Consider the following 15,665-nt stretch of genomic DNA (forward strand, 5'->3'; position numbering starts at 1 on the left):
TTACCCATGAAACCTTATCGCGTCTGATAAGCCATGTGTGGGATGTGGATGTTTGGTTGACTCACGGAAAAAACCCGTCCCTTTTAGGTGCAGCACGCTCATTAACCCCGCAAAACCTCAAGACGTTCTTTACAATACCGACACCACGTCGCGACTTATTACCAGAGCGCTCTGGCTGCGCCGAACGCCGTTTAGACCAAGCTCACGCCTTTCAATAGCCAGAATGGCCACCAATTCCGGGGCAACCAACCCAAGTAGGATATAACGATCACGTCTGGTTGAATGCACACAAGCTTACCACATTAATACAGTCGCTGAGCAGGCAGGCCCAACTAGCCTCGCTGCGTCTGGAAACGATGCGGCCAGCAAGACTGGAGCGCCTGCAGCTGGTGCCGAGGGAACAAAAGTGAAGAGCGAAAAAGAACGTATGTGCTCCTCGGCGTTGCCAAACTCTCCTAGATCTTGCAACTTTGGCACAGGGGTATGACTAACTCGTTGCACTGTAGTCGAGAGAGAACGCAAGAAGGCTGAAAAACAAGCCAAATTCGACGCAAAGAAAAAGGGGTCTGCCACTGCTCCTGCTGCTGCACTTTCGAGCAAGAGCAAGGAAAAGAAGGCCAAGGCCGCCGAGAAGGCTGCGGAGGAGACTCTCCCCGAATATGTAGAGGATACACCGTTCGGAGAGAAGAAGAGTATGGCTGGCCTACTCAAGAAAGTGACATGAGACTAACGGTGCGGCAGTCCTGAAGTCATTCGACGACCCTCAGTATAAAGCATACAACCCGATAGCCGTCGAGTCGGCCTGGTATTCTTGGTGGGAGAAGGAAGGCTTCTTCAAGCCCGAATTCACCGCGGATGGCGAAATCAAACCGGAGGGAAAGTTCGTTATCGTGGAGCCACCTCCAAACGTAACGGGCATGCTCCACATCGGACACGCCCTCGCAAACGCTCTGCAGGATGTCATGATCAGATGGAACCGTATGCAGGGCAAGACCACACTTTGGCTTCCAGGATGCGACCACGCTGGTATTTCCACACAAAGCGTTGTAGAGAAGACTCTTTACCGCAAAGAAGGCAAAACTCGCCATGATCTTGGGAGAGAAAAGTTCGTCGAAACTGTGTGGGAGTGGAAAGGAGAGTATCACCAGAAGATCAATGCCGTCTTGAGGAAGATGGGAGGATCATTCGACTGGACTCGCGAGGCCTTCACCATGGATGAGAACCTTTCAGCTGCTGTTACGGAAACATTCTGTAAACTGCATGAAGAAGGCACCATCTATCGCGCTAACCGTCTCGTTAATTGGTGCACACAACTCAATACCGCTCTATCCAATTTAGAGGTGGAGAACAAGGAGCTCACCGGCCGCACTCTCCTTGACGTTCCAGGTTACGAGAAGAAAATCGAGTTTGGTGTCATTATTCACTTCAAGTACCCAATTGAGGGAACTGAAGAAACTATTGAAGTGGCTACTACGCGTATCGAGACTATGCTTGGTGATACCGGCATTGCTGTACACCCAGACGATGAGAGATATAAGCACCTTGTCGGCAAGAACGCTGTTCACCCCTTTATCAAGGGCCGCCTCCTTCCAATTTTCGCAGATACATATGTTGAGAAGGATTTCGGAACTGGCGCTGTCAAGGTGACCCCTGCTCACGACCCCAACGATTTTACTTTGGGTAAGAACCACAACCTTGAATTCATCAACATCTTGAACGACAATGGAACTTTCAATGAGAACGGAGGCCCCTACGAAGGCCAGAAGCGATTTGACGTACGATATACGATTCAAGATGACCTGAAGGCCCTCGGCCTGTTCGTCGATAAGAAAGACAATGCTATGAAGGTGCCGTTATGCGAGAAGTCAAAGGACGTAATCGAGCCGTTGTTGAAACCACAATGGTGGATGAAGATGAAGGATCTTGCTGCCGAGGCTGTCAAGGTTGTCAAGAACGGAGAAATCAAAATCCTCCCAGAATCTGCCGAGAAGAGCTATTATAGATGGATGGAAGAGCCACAAGATTGGTGTTTGTCAAGACAGCTCTGGTGGGGTCACCAGATCCCAATTTACTATGCCCAAGTCGACGGGGATAATTCCTATGATGCTGATGAAAACCTTTGGTTCGCTGGGCGCACGGAAGAGGAGGCGCTGGAGAAGGCACGCAAGGCACTGCCTGGCAAGACTTTTACACTTAAGAGAGACGAGGATGTCTTGGACACATGGTTTTCGTCCGGTTTATGGCCATTCTCTACTCTCGGATGGCCGAACGCAACCCACGACCTCGAGAAGCTATACCCTACTTCGATGTTGGAGACCGGATGGGACATTCTGTTCTTCTGGGTTGCCCGCATGATCTTCCTTGGGAAGAAATTGACCGGAAAGGTTCCTTTCACAGAAGTGTACTGCCATTCACTTGTCCGTGACTCTGAGGGGCGCAAGATGTCGAAGTCGTTAGGTAACGTTATTGATCCGCAAGATATTATCCACGGTATTTCTCTGCAAGACTTGCACGCCAAGCTCCTGTCAGGTAACCTGAATCCAAATGAGGTTGAGAAGGCAACAAAGTACCAGAAGACATCCTTCCCAGACGGAATCCCGCAGTGTGGCACTGACGCCCTGCGTTTTGCTTTGGTCTCCTACACCACAGGCGGTGGCGACATTGCCTTTGATATCAAGGTCATCTACGGTTACCGCAAGTTTTGCAACAAGATCTACCAGGCCACCAAGTATGTCCTTGGCAACCTTCCCGCCGATTTCGTTCCACAGAAGAGCGCAAAGAAGACTGGCAAGGAGTCTTTGGCTGAGAAGTGGGTCCTGCACAAGTTCACCAACGCGTCCAAGGACATCAACAGAGCTCTGGAAGAGCGCGAGTTCATGCGTTCGACAAACATTGTCTACCATTACTGGTACCAGAGTCTGTGCGATGTTTTCATTGAGAACTCGAAGGCCATCATCCAAAGTGGTACTGATGAGGAGAAGCTCTCCGCCCTGAACACCTTGTACACCGCCCTTGAGGGTGCTCTTACCATGATTCACCCCTACATGCCTTTCCTTACTGAGGAACTCTGGCAGCGTCTCCCACGCCGCCAGGATGACACGACTCCTTCCATTGTCAAGGCCGCGTACCCCGTGTACGATGCTGAGATGGATGACCCAGCGTCTGAGGAAGCCTACGAGCTTGTCCTGGGTGTCTCCAAGGGAATTAGGTCCTTGATGTCCGAGTACTCTCTCAAGGACGAAGCCGAAGGTATGTCAAAACTCTATATGCCAATGTAAACGTTACTAATAGTCCCTAGTCTACATCCAAGCCTTCGACTCCACCTCCCAATCCACCGTCACCGCCCAGACGCAGTCCATCAAGTCCCTCTGTGGCAAGGGTGTATCCACCGTCCAGATCCTCGGCGCCTCTGACTCCCGCCCCGCCGGCTGCGTCCCCTTCTCCGTCTCCGCCGCAGCCGTCGTCTACGTCCGCGTCACCGGCCGCGTCGACATCGACAATGAGATCGCGAAGGCGAACAAGAAGCTCCAGAAGACTCACCAGGGTATCGAGAAGCAGCGCAAGATCCTCGATGACCCAGACTACAAGGCCAAGGTCAGCGAGGCGCTCCAGGAGGTCGAGCGCAAGAGATTGGCGGACTTGGAGGCTGAGCAGCGTGGGTTTGAGGAGACGATTAAGCAGTTTGAGCAGCTTAAGTTGGAGTAGACCTCCCCTGTGAGGGGGGTCGTCGTCCTGGAAGTATAAGGAGATATGTTGATGTCATGTCAGCTTTTGAAAGACGCTACAGATGAGGATAGGTCGTAAAATTAGATCCTTTGTGTTAATACAATAAAGATATCTACCAGGAAGCGCATCCATATGCTCAGTGACAAAACTTGATCATGAATAGCCCCTTAAACTCGTAGAATACTATATCCTTAGCCACAGCCCCTATCGTTTAGATACACACACCAAGCTCGCAGCGTGCATAAGCTGGCCGAGATGAACGACTGAACGTTAAAATACATTCATTTTCCAATGTAAATATATCTATGGATTGCTGCTACTCTACGAGGTGAATCAAGCACGGGCACAGGAGTGTGAATAACCATAATCCATATATACTAATCTTCACTTCTAAGGATGAACTCGCTCCCCGCGATACCCATTAAAACCACACACACTACCTCGTTTTTTCCATGTGCCCAACCGACCACCCCCCCTCCTTGCTATTTAAACACGCAATGCCCTGACAGACAAACCGCAGCATCCGCCATACAAAAGACATAAAAAATAAACACAGTGAAGGAATGAACGCCCCAAAAAGACAAATCTGGACTTCCACCAGCAAAATATGCATCGACACAAATACCCTCTCATCTCTCCTCCTCTCCACCCTCACCCACTTAATTATTATTATCATAGTAGTCGTCCCTATAGCTGCTAGTGTTGCTATGCGCGTTCCACTGGCCCGCCTGTCTCTGCCTCCTCTCCTTCTCGAACTCGCCCCAGCGCTTCATGGTGATCTTGCTGCTGTCGAACTCGCCCTCGTACTCGATGCCGGCCTTCTTGGTCTTCTCGCCGGCCGTCTTGCGGGTATCTCCCCACGAGAAATCGTCAAACTTCCAGTAGGCGTAGACGGGGAGGACGAAGTTCCAGATGGGGAGGGAGATCAAGTAGATTAACATCCAGACGACGTAGGACCACCTGTGGGCGGTGAGGACGATCAGGACGGCGGGGAGACCGAGGATTAGACCGAGAAGGACGAGGGGAATGACTTGGACGGGTTTCTTGACGATGGATACGACGACTGTTTTATAGTTAGCACTTGCTTTTGGGGGCTGTAGGAATTAGGGGAAAACTTACCGACGTAGATAGTGAAAGCAATAGCAGCGGGCAGAACAAGTGTTCCGACCAAATCGATGAACACCACGAACTGCATACTGAAGCAGAAAGTACCACAGAGATCTCTGACAAGAACCAGTTCCATCAAGTTGTGGATGGTACTATTAATCCATCTACGTCTCTGAGACAACAATACCGAAAATTCCTCAGGAACAGTAGTTTTGCATACGGCCTGTGGGACAAAGACTTGCTTGCGCTTGGGGAAAGTCCTGAGCATGAGCGTCGAGAGGTAACGATCTTCACCAAGTAACAACAAGTTCTTCTTGTGCAGTGTATCAACCACGTTCTCGGAGTAGTGCTCGACGACATCGGGGTTGGCGAGGATAGGAACCCAGTAGTTCTGTCCACCCTTGGGTGCCTTGATTCTGTACATACTGAAACATCCGGGGAGACAAGTAACACCACCAAAGACGGACTCGAAAGATTTAGAGAGATGATGCGAGATGAAATATTCGAAGACTTGGATGGCTGTAACCCAAGAGACTCTCTTGTTTGCAATCTTCGTCTCACCACACAGTCCCATGATCTCTGGATCCTTGACCATGGCGGAAATCATGTGAGTTAAGCTGTCGGGGAAGACCTTGGTATCGGCATCAACCATCAGCACGACCTCGAAGAAGTCCGGTGACATCCCAGTTATTTTCCATAAGGCGTTGAACATCTCGAACTCGAGCTCCGTCATGCGCTCATCGAACATAACCTTCTGGAGGAAAGACATGAGAATAATTTGCGAGTCACGCTTCCCTCTGTTTCCAGGCTTGCTCTTCGATGCTTCATCGGGGGTTCCGCACTTAACAAGACACATCATAGGCACTCTCTGTTGACGATCCAAAGGAATTGCCGAGTCGGCGCCATAATCGTAGAATCCAGAGTATACCTTTGCCATGTTGTGACGTTTCGATCCACTTGCAACGGCGACGTAGCTGAAGGCGGGAACATCCTCAGGCAGCACAGAGTGATCCTTCATCATGCCCAAGACAATTTCAGGGGTAGAGTGTAGCTCGCCCTTTCCTTTGATCATACCATCACAGATAACGAGTATCATCTTGTGGCTGTTGGGGTAATCGGTTGTCGCTACAGAGTCGAGTGTGGTTCTAATACCCTGCTCACCTTCCGAGTAAGCAGTGACAAGGCAGATCGCGTGTGCAAGAGGATATCCAAATGGTTGCCACTCAGGAGGAGGCTGAGGCACGACAGCTTCATGAATGAAGCCAGCAGGGCCTGGCCCGTCGCCTGAAACGTCGCTCATAACACCGCCATCCGGGTTCGAATTAGGGAAGCTCATTCGGCTATCGTTTTGGCCTCTATACATCGGGTTTGGCGGGAATAGCTGAGCTGCTGAGTTCTGGCTTGCCATGGTCGTCGGTGCCGGTCGTGGTCCTGACTTCTCTCCATTTAGTGTATAAGGGCTTGTGAAGCGAGACGTGGTTGGAAGGAACATGCTGCTGGCACGTCTGCTATTTCTGTCCGAGGAACCAGCAACAGTGCTGCCGGGGTCTCCCGCAATGCGGGGAGGGGCGCGATAGATGTCGTTTGACCACTCTTCGATCTGCTTGTTACGCTTCTTTGGGTCCGAAGATTGCGAAGTCTTACTGGCCGCATATCTGCGGCTCAAGAACCACTGGAAGTAGAGAGCCAGGACGAATTTCGCTCCAACAATAGAGATGATAAAAGCGAGCGCTACATAAAGCACCACTTGGGACGCGATACAGCCAATTGTTTCGGTATCGACGCTTCCAACTTTGATGATCTGTTCTAAACATTCGGCAAGTTCCTTATCTCCGGAGGCTTGGAATTTATGTGTTATGTCTCTACCTCTGATTCCTTGGTTCAGGGTGGTAGCCTTGTTGCTGAGGTCGACGAAAATTCGAGGGACAGTAACTTGAGACCCATTAAACCATTTCAGAAGATCGAAGTCCAACACATTCCCAGAGTAGACAGCCAAATTCCTTGTCCCATTGTTGATATCATCCCAGGTGTAGTAGACATCCCCAGCAGAGTGCATGCCATAGAACTTATCTCGTCCCTCTTGGGTGGTATGGCATTGCCAGCCAAGGTAGGGTCCGAAGGTCTTATTTTTAGGATCACTGGAGCCGTCCTGGTTCAGAACGTTGCAAGGGAAGTACCAACCAAGGTTTCCCTGGTCATCACTTGGAACGTCGGATCCCTCTGACTTTGAGATCAAGCCTTTGCACTTTCCGTTGACGTTTTGGAAAAGAAAACTGCCGTCCATTCCTCCATGACTTTCAGGCACGTACAAGATGTTTGCCCGTTCTGGAATACCCATGGCGGCAGGATGATGAGACCCCAATAAATTATATGCCTTTCCATGGAAGATCATATATCCTTTGTCGACCTCATTTACACGGAGTCGGGTTGGTGGGTTACCACACACCGTGGCAGTGAATCCAAACGTGAGGAAGCCGACAAAGGCCATGACCATGAGAATAATGCTGATAAGTCCCATCTTCTCTCTCCATGCTCTCTGTTGCTCCTTCGCAGGCTTTCCGAAGCACCTCAGAATAAAATCAGGGCACCAGAATGTGACGATCGAGCAATACACGTTCCACAAACTAGGCGGCTTGAGGACTTCTGCGTCCCTCTGGCGGCGTCTCTCTTCTCTTGTCTGCTTCCTCGACTTGTTTGTGCCACGAGTCAGCTTTGAGGATTTATGGTCCTTTTCGAAGTTGCCGGCCTCTGAACCCTGCATCGTCCCCTGAGACTCAAGGGGCGATGGAGAGCCGTAGGGGCCATCCCGAGAACTGCGCTGATCCGGCTCGCCCCTCCCGCCATTTATATCCCCTCGATCTTGATCTTCCAGAATCGGGTCGTTGCCTGTAGTCGAAGGCAAAACTGTCATATTCGCCGCATGCTGGCGGTAATAGTAGTTTGGGTGATCGCGGTCGATGCGGTTTCTCTCAGGACGGATCAAGCTTCGCTTGCGTTGGAAATCTTGTGCACCTGGAGTTGCGGGGCTAGGGGTATGAGGCGCGCGAGTATCAGCGGGAGATCCAGTTCGTTCTGTGCGATGTTGTCTTGTCCGTCTAGATGTTGGAGATTGCGCATCTTGCCCAGCATATCCAGCCTCAGCGTCTTGTGATTGCTGAGGGCGCCCGGTGGAGCTTCTATACGAAGTTCGCCGTTGTTGCGGGGAGAGATCGCCGGCCCCAGGTCTCTGGGGTAGGGACATATTGCTGTTCTAGAACCTGTTAATGAAACCAGTCAGTATAAATCTTCCAGCAACAATCTCCCAGTGTCTGGTGTCAAGTTCCAGCCCCCAAGACCCTCCGGGCAGTCCCCGAATGCTCGTATTTGTTGTCGGAGAGTCGCAGCGTGGTATATATGCGAGAATACCAAAAAGAACCAAACATATCACTTGAATCTGGGAGAGAACATACTGTAACTGCAAAATGCGTATGACGCTCTTCGAGTTGTTGTTTGTTATGGTCCAGGGCGGCCTCGCGGGTGTTCCTTGGTCGACCAGGGGTTCAAGATCCGGGTGTCCCTTGTGTTCAGCAAAACCCTTCCTAAACCCGTCTTCAGGAGATGTGTAAGTCGACTCGTAAATCGGAGTTGGTGTCTTTTTGACGAATATTAAGTGCTGAAAGAGATCGTAACAGTTTCGATAGTACAGTGAGAAAGAAGAGCGATGCGCGTTTTACAACAGGCTATGGCGAAAAAGGGACACGAGCGAGTCGTAACAGCAACCTCAAGAATGGCAGAACGAGGCCTTCAAACGAATGCAGAGGCCGTGAAAGGCTCAATAAGAAATCGTAACGAAGTCGGGCATTGAAGTAATATGTCCTCCCAGCATGCGAAGATGCGGGATAGCGAGCGACGGTGATGGTGGAAAGGTTGACGGTGGTGAGCGATGGTCAATGGCGGCGAGGTGGTCGACGATTTACTCGTCGTACAATACAAATTTGGTCGTGTTGTGCATAAACGGGGATACGAGACGGTATAGTGGATAGCGGCCGTATAGTTGTGACCGTAGCTCAACACATCAGTACGCGCTGCTCAGTGTATTATTATGCACACCACCACACACACACACACAAGGGAAGGTACTTAAAAACAATATGGTAAAGTACTGTGACAACTAGCAACGGGCGGATTAAGTGCATGTACCTTTCTTTTTCTTTGGTATGGCCACAGCTATGGTGGGATGGCACGGCGCGTTCCCATGGGCTCTGAAAATAAAATCCAGTGCAGTATATAGTGGCGGTATGGGCCACTGTCTCACACCGTGTCTTGCCTCCAAGCCATTAGAGTTTAGACCCTGTGCAAGCCCTAGAACAAATGCTACTTGGGGAGCAAGTGCGCGCACCATCATTCCCACCACTCACTAACATAAATCCCATCCATGAGCCTGACCTGAGTCCCGTTAACCCCGTTATACAGTATATTGCGCTACAGTGCCCGGCCAACTGGCCCCCCTTGTTGACCCAACTGTGTACCAGACGGTACTGAAACCCACTGACAGGAACCTTTCTGTCCTTCTGGATGTACAGTACCGAACTTCCACAGGGGACACACTGGCACCACTACGAGCTTATCATTGGCTAAATACACCACTAACTAGGGGCTGGATGCTATTTGCGGCCCTTTGTCCTCATTAGTCGATTAGTAGTGCCATGTTTTGCCCAGGAATTCATCCCCCCCTTCTAACGGAGTTGAGCTAGTAACATCGTGATGACGATCTTCCGGTCTGAATATGTAGTCCTTTTCTGTAAATACACGTCAATGAAAGGTAACAGAAGATCGTGGCTGATATTTCACCTCAAGCCGCCCAAGCCCATATATGTAATGCTTGACATCCGTCACTCGACCAGCGTGGCCATGTTACACTTGTGTTGAGGCTCTTGTGCGATATGTCTGGGCAGGCTTCCAGCCTGATAGCTTTGATACCGGGCTAACGACTTGGAGCTGAACCGTCCCACGGGCCCATCCTCATCATAGCACTGGCCATAGAAGTCGTAATTTCGTCTCAGAAGATTATCGGCATTGTTCTCAAACACTTCGATTTTCGCCCCCCGGATATATACCACCTAGAGGCGCCAGCAGGATTGTACTGCCTTTGCCTCTGTTGGCATTGTTTCTATTTTGAGGCAAAACCCCTCGATTGGGCCAACAAGTGGCGTGCCATCCTTCGAGGAACAGGAGGATCTCGTATGGACCGGAGATCCTTGTGTGCGGCTACCCGATGGTCCGTTCCCTAACACCCTCTACTTGGCACGTCTCGCGTCGAAGCGCATTATTTAACTCATGGTGCCCATCATCATAGCAAGCTCCGATCCGCACTTTGCGTTCTTTCTGGGTAGCTGAACCCTATGATGTGCTGCATGTCGCTACAGATGCAGAGGCAACATCACGAGGCGGGATGGCGGAGCGGGGTGTGGGGTGGCCAAAAAAAACACGGTGCCGCTTCAGCGATGAGATTGATGTCTTTCCCGTTGTTTTTGCTGGTTACACCCCTATAAAAAGTCTCAATATTCGTCTCAATCAGGCCACATGAAACCCCAAAAGAGGACCTCGCGCCTCATTTAGACGAAGATGACGGAATATTCGGTCTTGGCACCTGGTCATCCGAATCTCCGTACCGGATCTTCTGTCGGCTTCATCATTTCAGAATGCTACCAGCAACCCACACCGCTAGCCTAGCTGGGGGGTTCCTGTACCACTGTGGGGTTTCGATGGTTCGATGAGGTCTCCATCGATGCCTCCACAGGTGACGATTTAAAGGATGATCCAAAAAAGGCGATCTTCTTTTGCATACTGTGCTTTCTGAGACCTTCCCAAGCCCGTTAGAAAGTGAATTGTTTTAGCTCCGTGAGACTGAGAGGGCAAAACAGGTATGCGGATGCTAAGTTTCAAAGCCTATAGTATAGAGGCATTTGCGAGGGTGATTTTTTTCTGCCGTCTCGGGCACCACGGAAATGGGTCGTGATTAAAGCGGCACTTGGGATACAGTAGTTCGGCGTTGGTTGCTCCCGCTATTATAATTGTCTTGGAAGGAACCCCACCCCACCATGGGCCCTGTCTTTCCACGCTGGTCCCCAGGGGTCTCCCGTCAAAAATCAACACCCTCGTCGCCCTCCGCTCTTGCCAACGGAGTTAGCATGTCGCTTCAATTTTCTCTCTTCGTATAACAAAAAACCATATTTGCCGCTCTACCCCCCTCCCCCCCATCTCTTTCTCTAACTCCAATTCCCTGTCGCCATCTCTGACCGGTGAACTTTCTCAGTTTTGCTCTGTGATGCAAGTCAGCAAAGTACCCCGTAAGCACATTGTAGCCGCAGACTCCGCCCTGGGGCGGATTAAGCAATGGATGAGGAGGAATACAGTACATAGAAGTTATAAGTGGGACATAATCATACCTTCTCTGGCTCGAGATGACTGTAGCTTTCGTAAGACGACGTGGAAAGCCTTACAGTAAGGCACCAGAGGCACCAGAGGCGCTGGAGACGCCGCTCAGCCAGTGAACCTGAGCCGCCTGTGGGTTATTACTGGAGTGGTTGAAGCCAAATTCCCACATATTGAGGCCGCCAAGCCCTTATTCAGCCCGTTGGTGCGTTTTTGTGGCTTTTTTTTATGCTGGCGCCTTTATGCTGTCATACATATTTTCGTAGAGTTTCTATTCGGTATGCAGAGTAGCAGATCAATAGAAGCACAGAATCGAAAGCGTGGACACCACGGACAACATCAGCGCCTCGGCGGCGCTGACATGAATTCGCAATTTGGGTGGTTAAAAGTGTGCCTGGGATGTTGATGATTGGTCAAAGACAGCCATCTGCCTTGTCGCCACTATGCTTAACTGTTACTGGATGTGGAGGAGCGGGCAGAGGAAGTGTAGAGGAAGTGCAGAGTGTGCCCAGAGAATGCCCAGAGAGGTCTGCAGCTCCTGGGTGGATGGCAGTTGAAGTACTAGCAAATACTTCTGGGCGTACGTCTGGTACGCCCAGGTACAAGTCTTCTTAGCCCTTGCAAGTACGAGCATCATGTATTCGAGTACGAGAGAGGAGAAGATGGTACGTACTGCACCAGACATAACTCCACTCCACTCCACTCCACCTCCACTGTCTGCCTCTCAACCTCCAAACTCTCCATCTTGTCTCTCTCTCTCTCTGATCTCCTCCTCCATTGTCAGCCTCTTCTATTCCTATATTCACTCGCTCGCTCTTCCTATTAACCAGCTGTGCTTTTTCTCTCACTCTCGCTCCTCTGAAGACGCGCGACGACACGGGCACTTGGCTGAATCACTCCTCCCTCCATCCTGAGAATCCTGGGATCCCCCCGATAATTCCACGAAAACCCCCCCTCACCTACAATCGCGCGGGACAAACATACAAACTTCGAAAGAGATGTTTTCGCTCTAACACCAAACTTGAATTTGTAGAATTATTGTCGATTGCGAGCCCTCAGTCCTCTCTTGGGATATATATAGCTTGTAGGTGATGCTCCAGCGGCGTCCTGGAATGCAGCTAACAAGCATCCGTCACCAGCAGCCTGAGACACTCGTTACTGGCGTCTGTAAACGTCTTCTTGTCGAACTATTTGGCTTTGTTGAGAAGTAGCACGAATCTCGGATTTCGTTGACGGAACGACCCCGAGAAAAGCCCCGCAACTGCCGCTCGAACCCCCAAACAACAAATATCTGTGCGGTTGGGCAAAGGTCCGAGCTGCTCAGATCAGTCTGCAGATATAGGGCAGAGTCTGCCTTCGCCAGGGTTTCTGAGGCCCATTAAGCAAGGGGTTTAAACGAAAGGAGGGGAACACCATGGCGTCAATACTAGCGGATGTCAATAATCCAGCCGAATATATACCACGGCAACAACCATCCCCAGGAAAACAACGGATGATGGACTATGGATCGGCGGATAGCTCAAAAGAGAACAGCGGAGACGAGAAGCCTCAAGCCGTTATACCCATGCAGTCCCAAGGCCGATTGTACGATGCTCCATTATCCCCAGTAACGATCAACTTCCAGTCGGAATGGGCAAGACCTTCCACAGCACAGATTGAAACAGTGGGCACACAATTACAAGAGAATAACGGCAGCAATCAAACATCGGAATCGTCGAGGTATGAGAATACAGACTCAGAGGCAACCGTTCATGATGTTGCAAAACGGAGGCAATATGGCTCCCATATTGTGGGGAGCCGCCATGGATCACAACATGGCATATTGTCCAATATTGAGAGCACAGCTTATGCGTCATCTTCCAGCGGCCCTGTGAAGGATGATAGGGAGCAGGCACAAAGTGCCCCAGTTTCTGATGCAAGCAGCACATCTTCTGGGAACAATGTCCAGGCAGCTCCTCCACTACAATACCACCATATGCAGAGGCGATCAGATGATTCCGGAAAGCTTGGCTTTGGCCAGGGGAATGAACTCTCTGTAGGAAATGGGGACAATGGAGCTAACATTAACCGCCACCTAACACCGTCGTCAAATTACGGAGGACGACGCTCATATATTCAGCGTCCTGCCTCGGCTTACTCTGTTAATTCGGACTATGGTGCAAGGGGCCGTTCTCCTATTGTGCTTTCTCAGTCGCCCAGTTGGTCAGGGCGTGCTCTATCCGCGCACTCTGGAACACCAGATGGTAGTCGCCCAGCTTCGTATATCGACCTGTTAAATGCGCCGTACCCTCAACCCCCGCCAGTTCCTCATGCAATGTTTGACAACTCGGGGCTCCGGTCTGCGGTTGGCTCTAATGCCTCGCTTCTTAGTACCCAGAAGACACTCGAGATGTACCGACTGAATGTGAAGAAAACGAATGATGCTCAGACCCAATATGCATTTGCTCTCCTATTAATCGACGCGGCGCGAGAAATCGGCCTTACCGAACCCAACCCAGCAACTGGAAAGCAAAGCCCAAAGCTTGGCAGGGACCTGGAAAGCCCCTATGTTGAAACGGCTGCTTCTTCTTCACAAGATCTGCTCCGGGAAGCGCGTGCTATCCTTCAGAAGCTTGCTGACCGTAGCTACCCTTACGCTCAATACTATCTTGCAGATGGGTACGCCTCGGGCCTATTCAACAAGGGCAAGGAGGACTACGACCGTGCTTTCCCCCACTTCACCGCCGCAAGCAAGCATGGGCACGCAGAATCTGGGTACAGAGCTGCATTATGCTACGAGTTTGGCTGGGGTTGCCGCAAGGACCCTCAAAAGGCCGTGCAATATTACCGACAGTCGGCGTCGAAAAACCACCCCGGTGCTATGACACGACTTGGACGAGCGTGTCTTTCTGGAGACCTTGGCTTGAACAGGTATCGTGAAGGATTGAAATGGCTGAAGCGGGCCACAGACTCAGCAGATCCGCAATATAATGCTGCTCCATACCACCTAGGTCTGTTATACGAAACTGGCTACGGAGACGACGTCTTCCAAGATGAGACGTATGCTGCTCAGCTTTTCACACAAGCAGCAGATTTGGGACACGCGGAAGCTTGTTACAAACTTGGAGATGCATATGAGCATGGGAAGCTATCCTGTCCTCGCGACCCTGCCCTGAGCGTCCATTTCTACACTGGCGCGGCACAGAAGGGACAAGCATCCGCAATGATGGCCCTTTGCGCCTGGTACATGGTTGGAGCTGAGCCGATTCTGGAGAAAGATGAGAATGAGGCATATGAGTGGGCTCGTCGCGCTGCGGAATGCGGTAAGTACACCAGTCACTTGGATTTTAAAGGCCACTTACTAAACAATAACTTCTAGGCCTGACGAAAGCCGAGTACGCAGTCGGCTATTTTACAGAAATGGGCATCGGCTGCCGACGTGACCCTCTCGAGGCAAACGTCTGGTATGTGCGCGCTGCCGAGGCAGGCGACGAGAGAGCACAATACAGACTCGCAGCCATCAGAGCTGCGGCCAGCGGTGGGATTCCGATGGAAGTGGCCGAGCCAAAGACGAAGAAGGGGAAGAAGCTGCAGCAGCTACAAGCCAGGACGAGCAGTTTGGGCGTTCCAAATGGGCCTGCTACGCCAGGTCCTCAGGACTCGACCCCGCGAGGTCTCAGCACGGAGAGCCCTAAGAAGGACGACAAGGAGTGCGTGGTGATGTAAGGGGAGTGTGACGGATAACAGAGCTGCTCCAAGGAGCAGACTTTCCACGGGGGGTAATTCTTTCATGGCGGGTTGGGAGGGGCAAGTGTCATTGGCGCTAGGTGGGGGATCTTTTTTGGGTTTTTGCAAGGTGCAGGGAGGGTTTCCACGCGAGATGGCATTCATCGTTGGCGCTTGCATGCGAATATGGCGCGACGTCGGGGAAAAAGAGGGAACAATTGTGCTTGAAAGGGGGAGAATGGGGGGCGCGAAGCAAATAATAGACGAGGCGCCTCGTTGATTGAAGACATGATTGAACGGCTTTGGGAGCTACTTAATATAGGACAGAGAGGAAAAAATAATATGAATGGATGACGAGGTTAATAGCCTTGCCTTAATTATGCTCTGCGTTTCTGAGATGGCTGTGAATACGGTTGGTCTGAAGAAAAGGGGCGGGTTTCTCTCGTTCAATACCTATTAGCTATTTATAGTCTAGACACTTAACATCACTCTATCCTTAATACCAGAGACTTAAGTTGTAGATTGTGATTTTCAGGGATTGCACAGAACGGTGACTTTTACCACACCGAGTTTCATCAGAAGCTGCTCTGGGAGCGAGGTAGTTTAACAGTCTGCAGATCACAACATAAAGTTCATATAATGACTGTATTGAGAGGCGCTAAATGATATATCCCACCCCATACGTTACGCTAAACTCCCCTTAAAAACCCAAA

General features: G+C 50.8%; 3 protein-coding genes across 3 annotated transcripts; 2 read left to right on the top strand and 1 right to left on the bottom strand.

The window, feature by feature from the left end:
* The first annotated feature begins 102 nt into the window (after nucleotides 1-102).
* CYT20 (Valine--tRNA ligase, mitochondrial) lies at nucleotides 103-3,844 on the top strand. Its single transcript, XM_018276271.2, has 5 exons — nucleotides 103-254; nucleotides 312-425; nucleotides 507-692; nucleotides 742-3,249; nucleotides 3,299-3,844. Exons 1-5 carry the CDS (start codon nucleotides 224-226, stop codon nucleotides 3,703-3,705), a joined length of 3,246 nt encoding a protein of 1,081 aa, XP_018129944.1. The 5' UTR covers nucleotides 103-223; the 3' UTR covers nucleotides 3,706-3,844.
* Nucleotides 3,845-4,037: 193 nt separating this feature from the next.
* On the bottom strand, nucleotides 4,038-8,853 carry CHS3 (chitin synthase, class). Its single transcript, XM_018276272.2, has 3 exons — nucleotides 8,283-8,853; nucleotides 4,846-8,090; nucleotides 4,038-4,789 (listed from the first exon to the last, which is right to left on the bottom strand). Exons 2-3 carry the CDS (start codon nucleotides 8,072-8,074, stop codon nucleotides 4,386-4,388), a joined length of 3,633 nt encoding a protein of 1,210 aa, XP_018129945.1. The 5' UTR covers nucleotides 8,075-8,090; nucleotides 8,283-8,853; the 3' UTR covers nucleotides 4,038-4,385.
* A 3,036-nt stretch (nucleotides 8,854-11,889) lies between these two features.
* VE01_06834 (uncharacterized protein) lies at nucleotides 11,890-15,460 on the top strand. Its single transcript, XM_018276273.2, has 3 exons — nucleotides 11,890-12,331; nucleotides 12,387-14,549; nucleotides 14,606-15,460. Exons 2-3 carry the CDS (start codon nucleotides 12,662-12,664, stop codon nucleotides 14,950-14,952), a joined length of 2,235 nt encoding a protein of 744 aa, XP_018129950.1. The 5' UTR covers nucleotides 11,890-12,331; nucleotides 12,387-12,661; the 3' UTR covers nucleotides 14,953-15,460.
* Nucleotides 15,461-15,665: the final 205 nt, after the last annotated feature.

The sequence above is a fragment of the Pseudogymnoascus verrucosus genome (assembly GCF_001662655.1).
Source record: "Pseudogymnoascus verrucosus strain UAMH 10579 unplaced genomic scaffold scaffold_25, whole genome shotgun sequence".
Classification (NCBI taxonomy): Eukaryota; Fungi; Ascomycota; class Leotiomycetes; order Thelebolales; family Thelebolaceae; genus Pseudogymnoascus; species Pseudogymnoascus verrucosus.

Excerpts from the sequence above, each read along its gene's own strand:
- VE01_06834 (XM_018276273.2), top strand. The coding sequence starts at position 12,662 with ATGGCGTCAATACTAGCGGATGTCAATAATCCAGCCGAATATATACCA. Across the intron at positions 14,550-14,605 it reads TCGTCGCGCTGCGGAATGCG|GCCTGACGAAAGCCGAGTAC; the intron begins GTAAGTACACCA and ends AATAACTTCTAG.
- CHS3 (XM_018276272.2), bottom strand. The coding sequence starts at position 8,074 with ATGTCCCTACCCCAGAGACCTGGGGCCGGCGATCTCTCCCCGCAACAA. Across the intron at positions 4,790-4,845 it reads TGCTTTCACTATCTACGTCG|TCGTCGTATCCATCGTCAAG; the intron begins GTAAGTTTTCCC and ends ACTATAAAACAG.
- CYT20 (XM_018276271.2), top strand. The coding sequence starts at position 224 with ATGGCCACCAATTCCGGGGCAACCAACCCAA. Across the intron at positions 255-311 it reads TTCCGGGGCAACCAACCCAA|TCGCTGAGCAGGCAGGCCCA; the intron begins GTAGGATATAAC and ends ACATTAATACAG. Across the intron at positions 693-741 it reads ACCGTTCGGAGAGAAGAAGA|TCCTGAAGTCATTCGACGAC; the intron begins GTATGGCTGGCC and ends ACGGTGCGGCAG.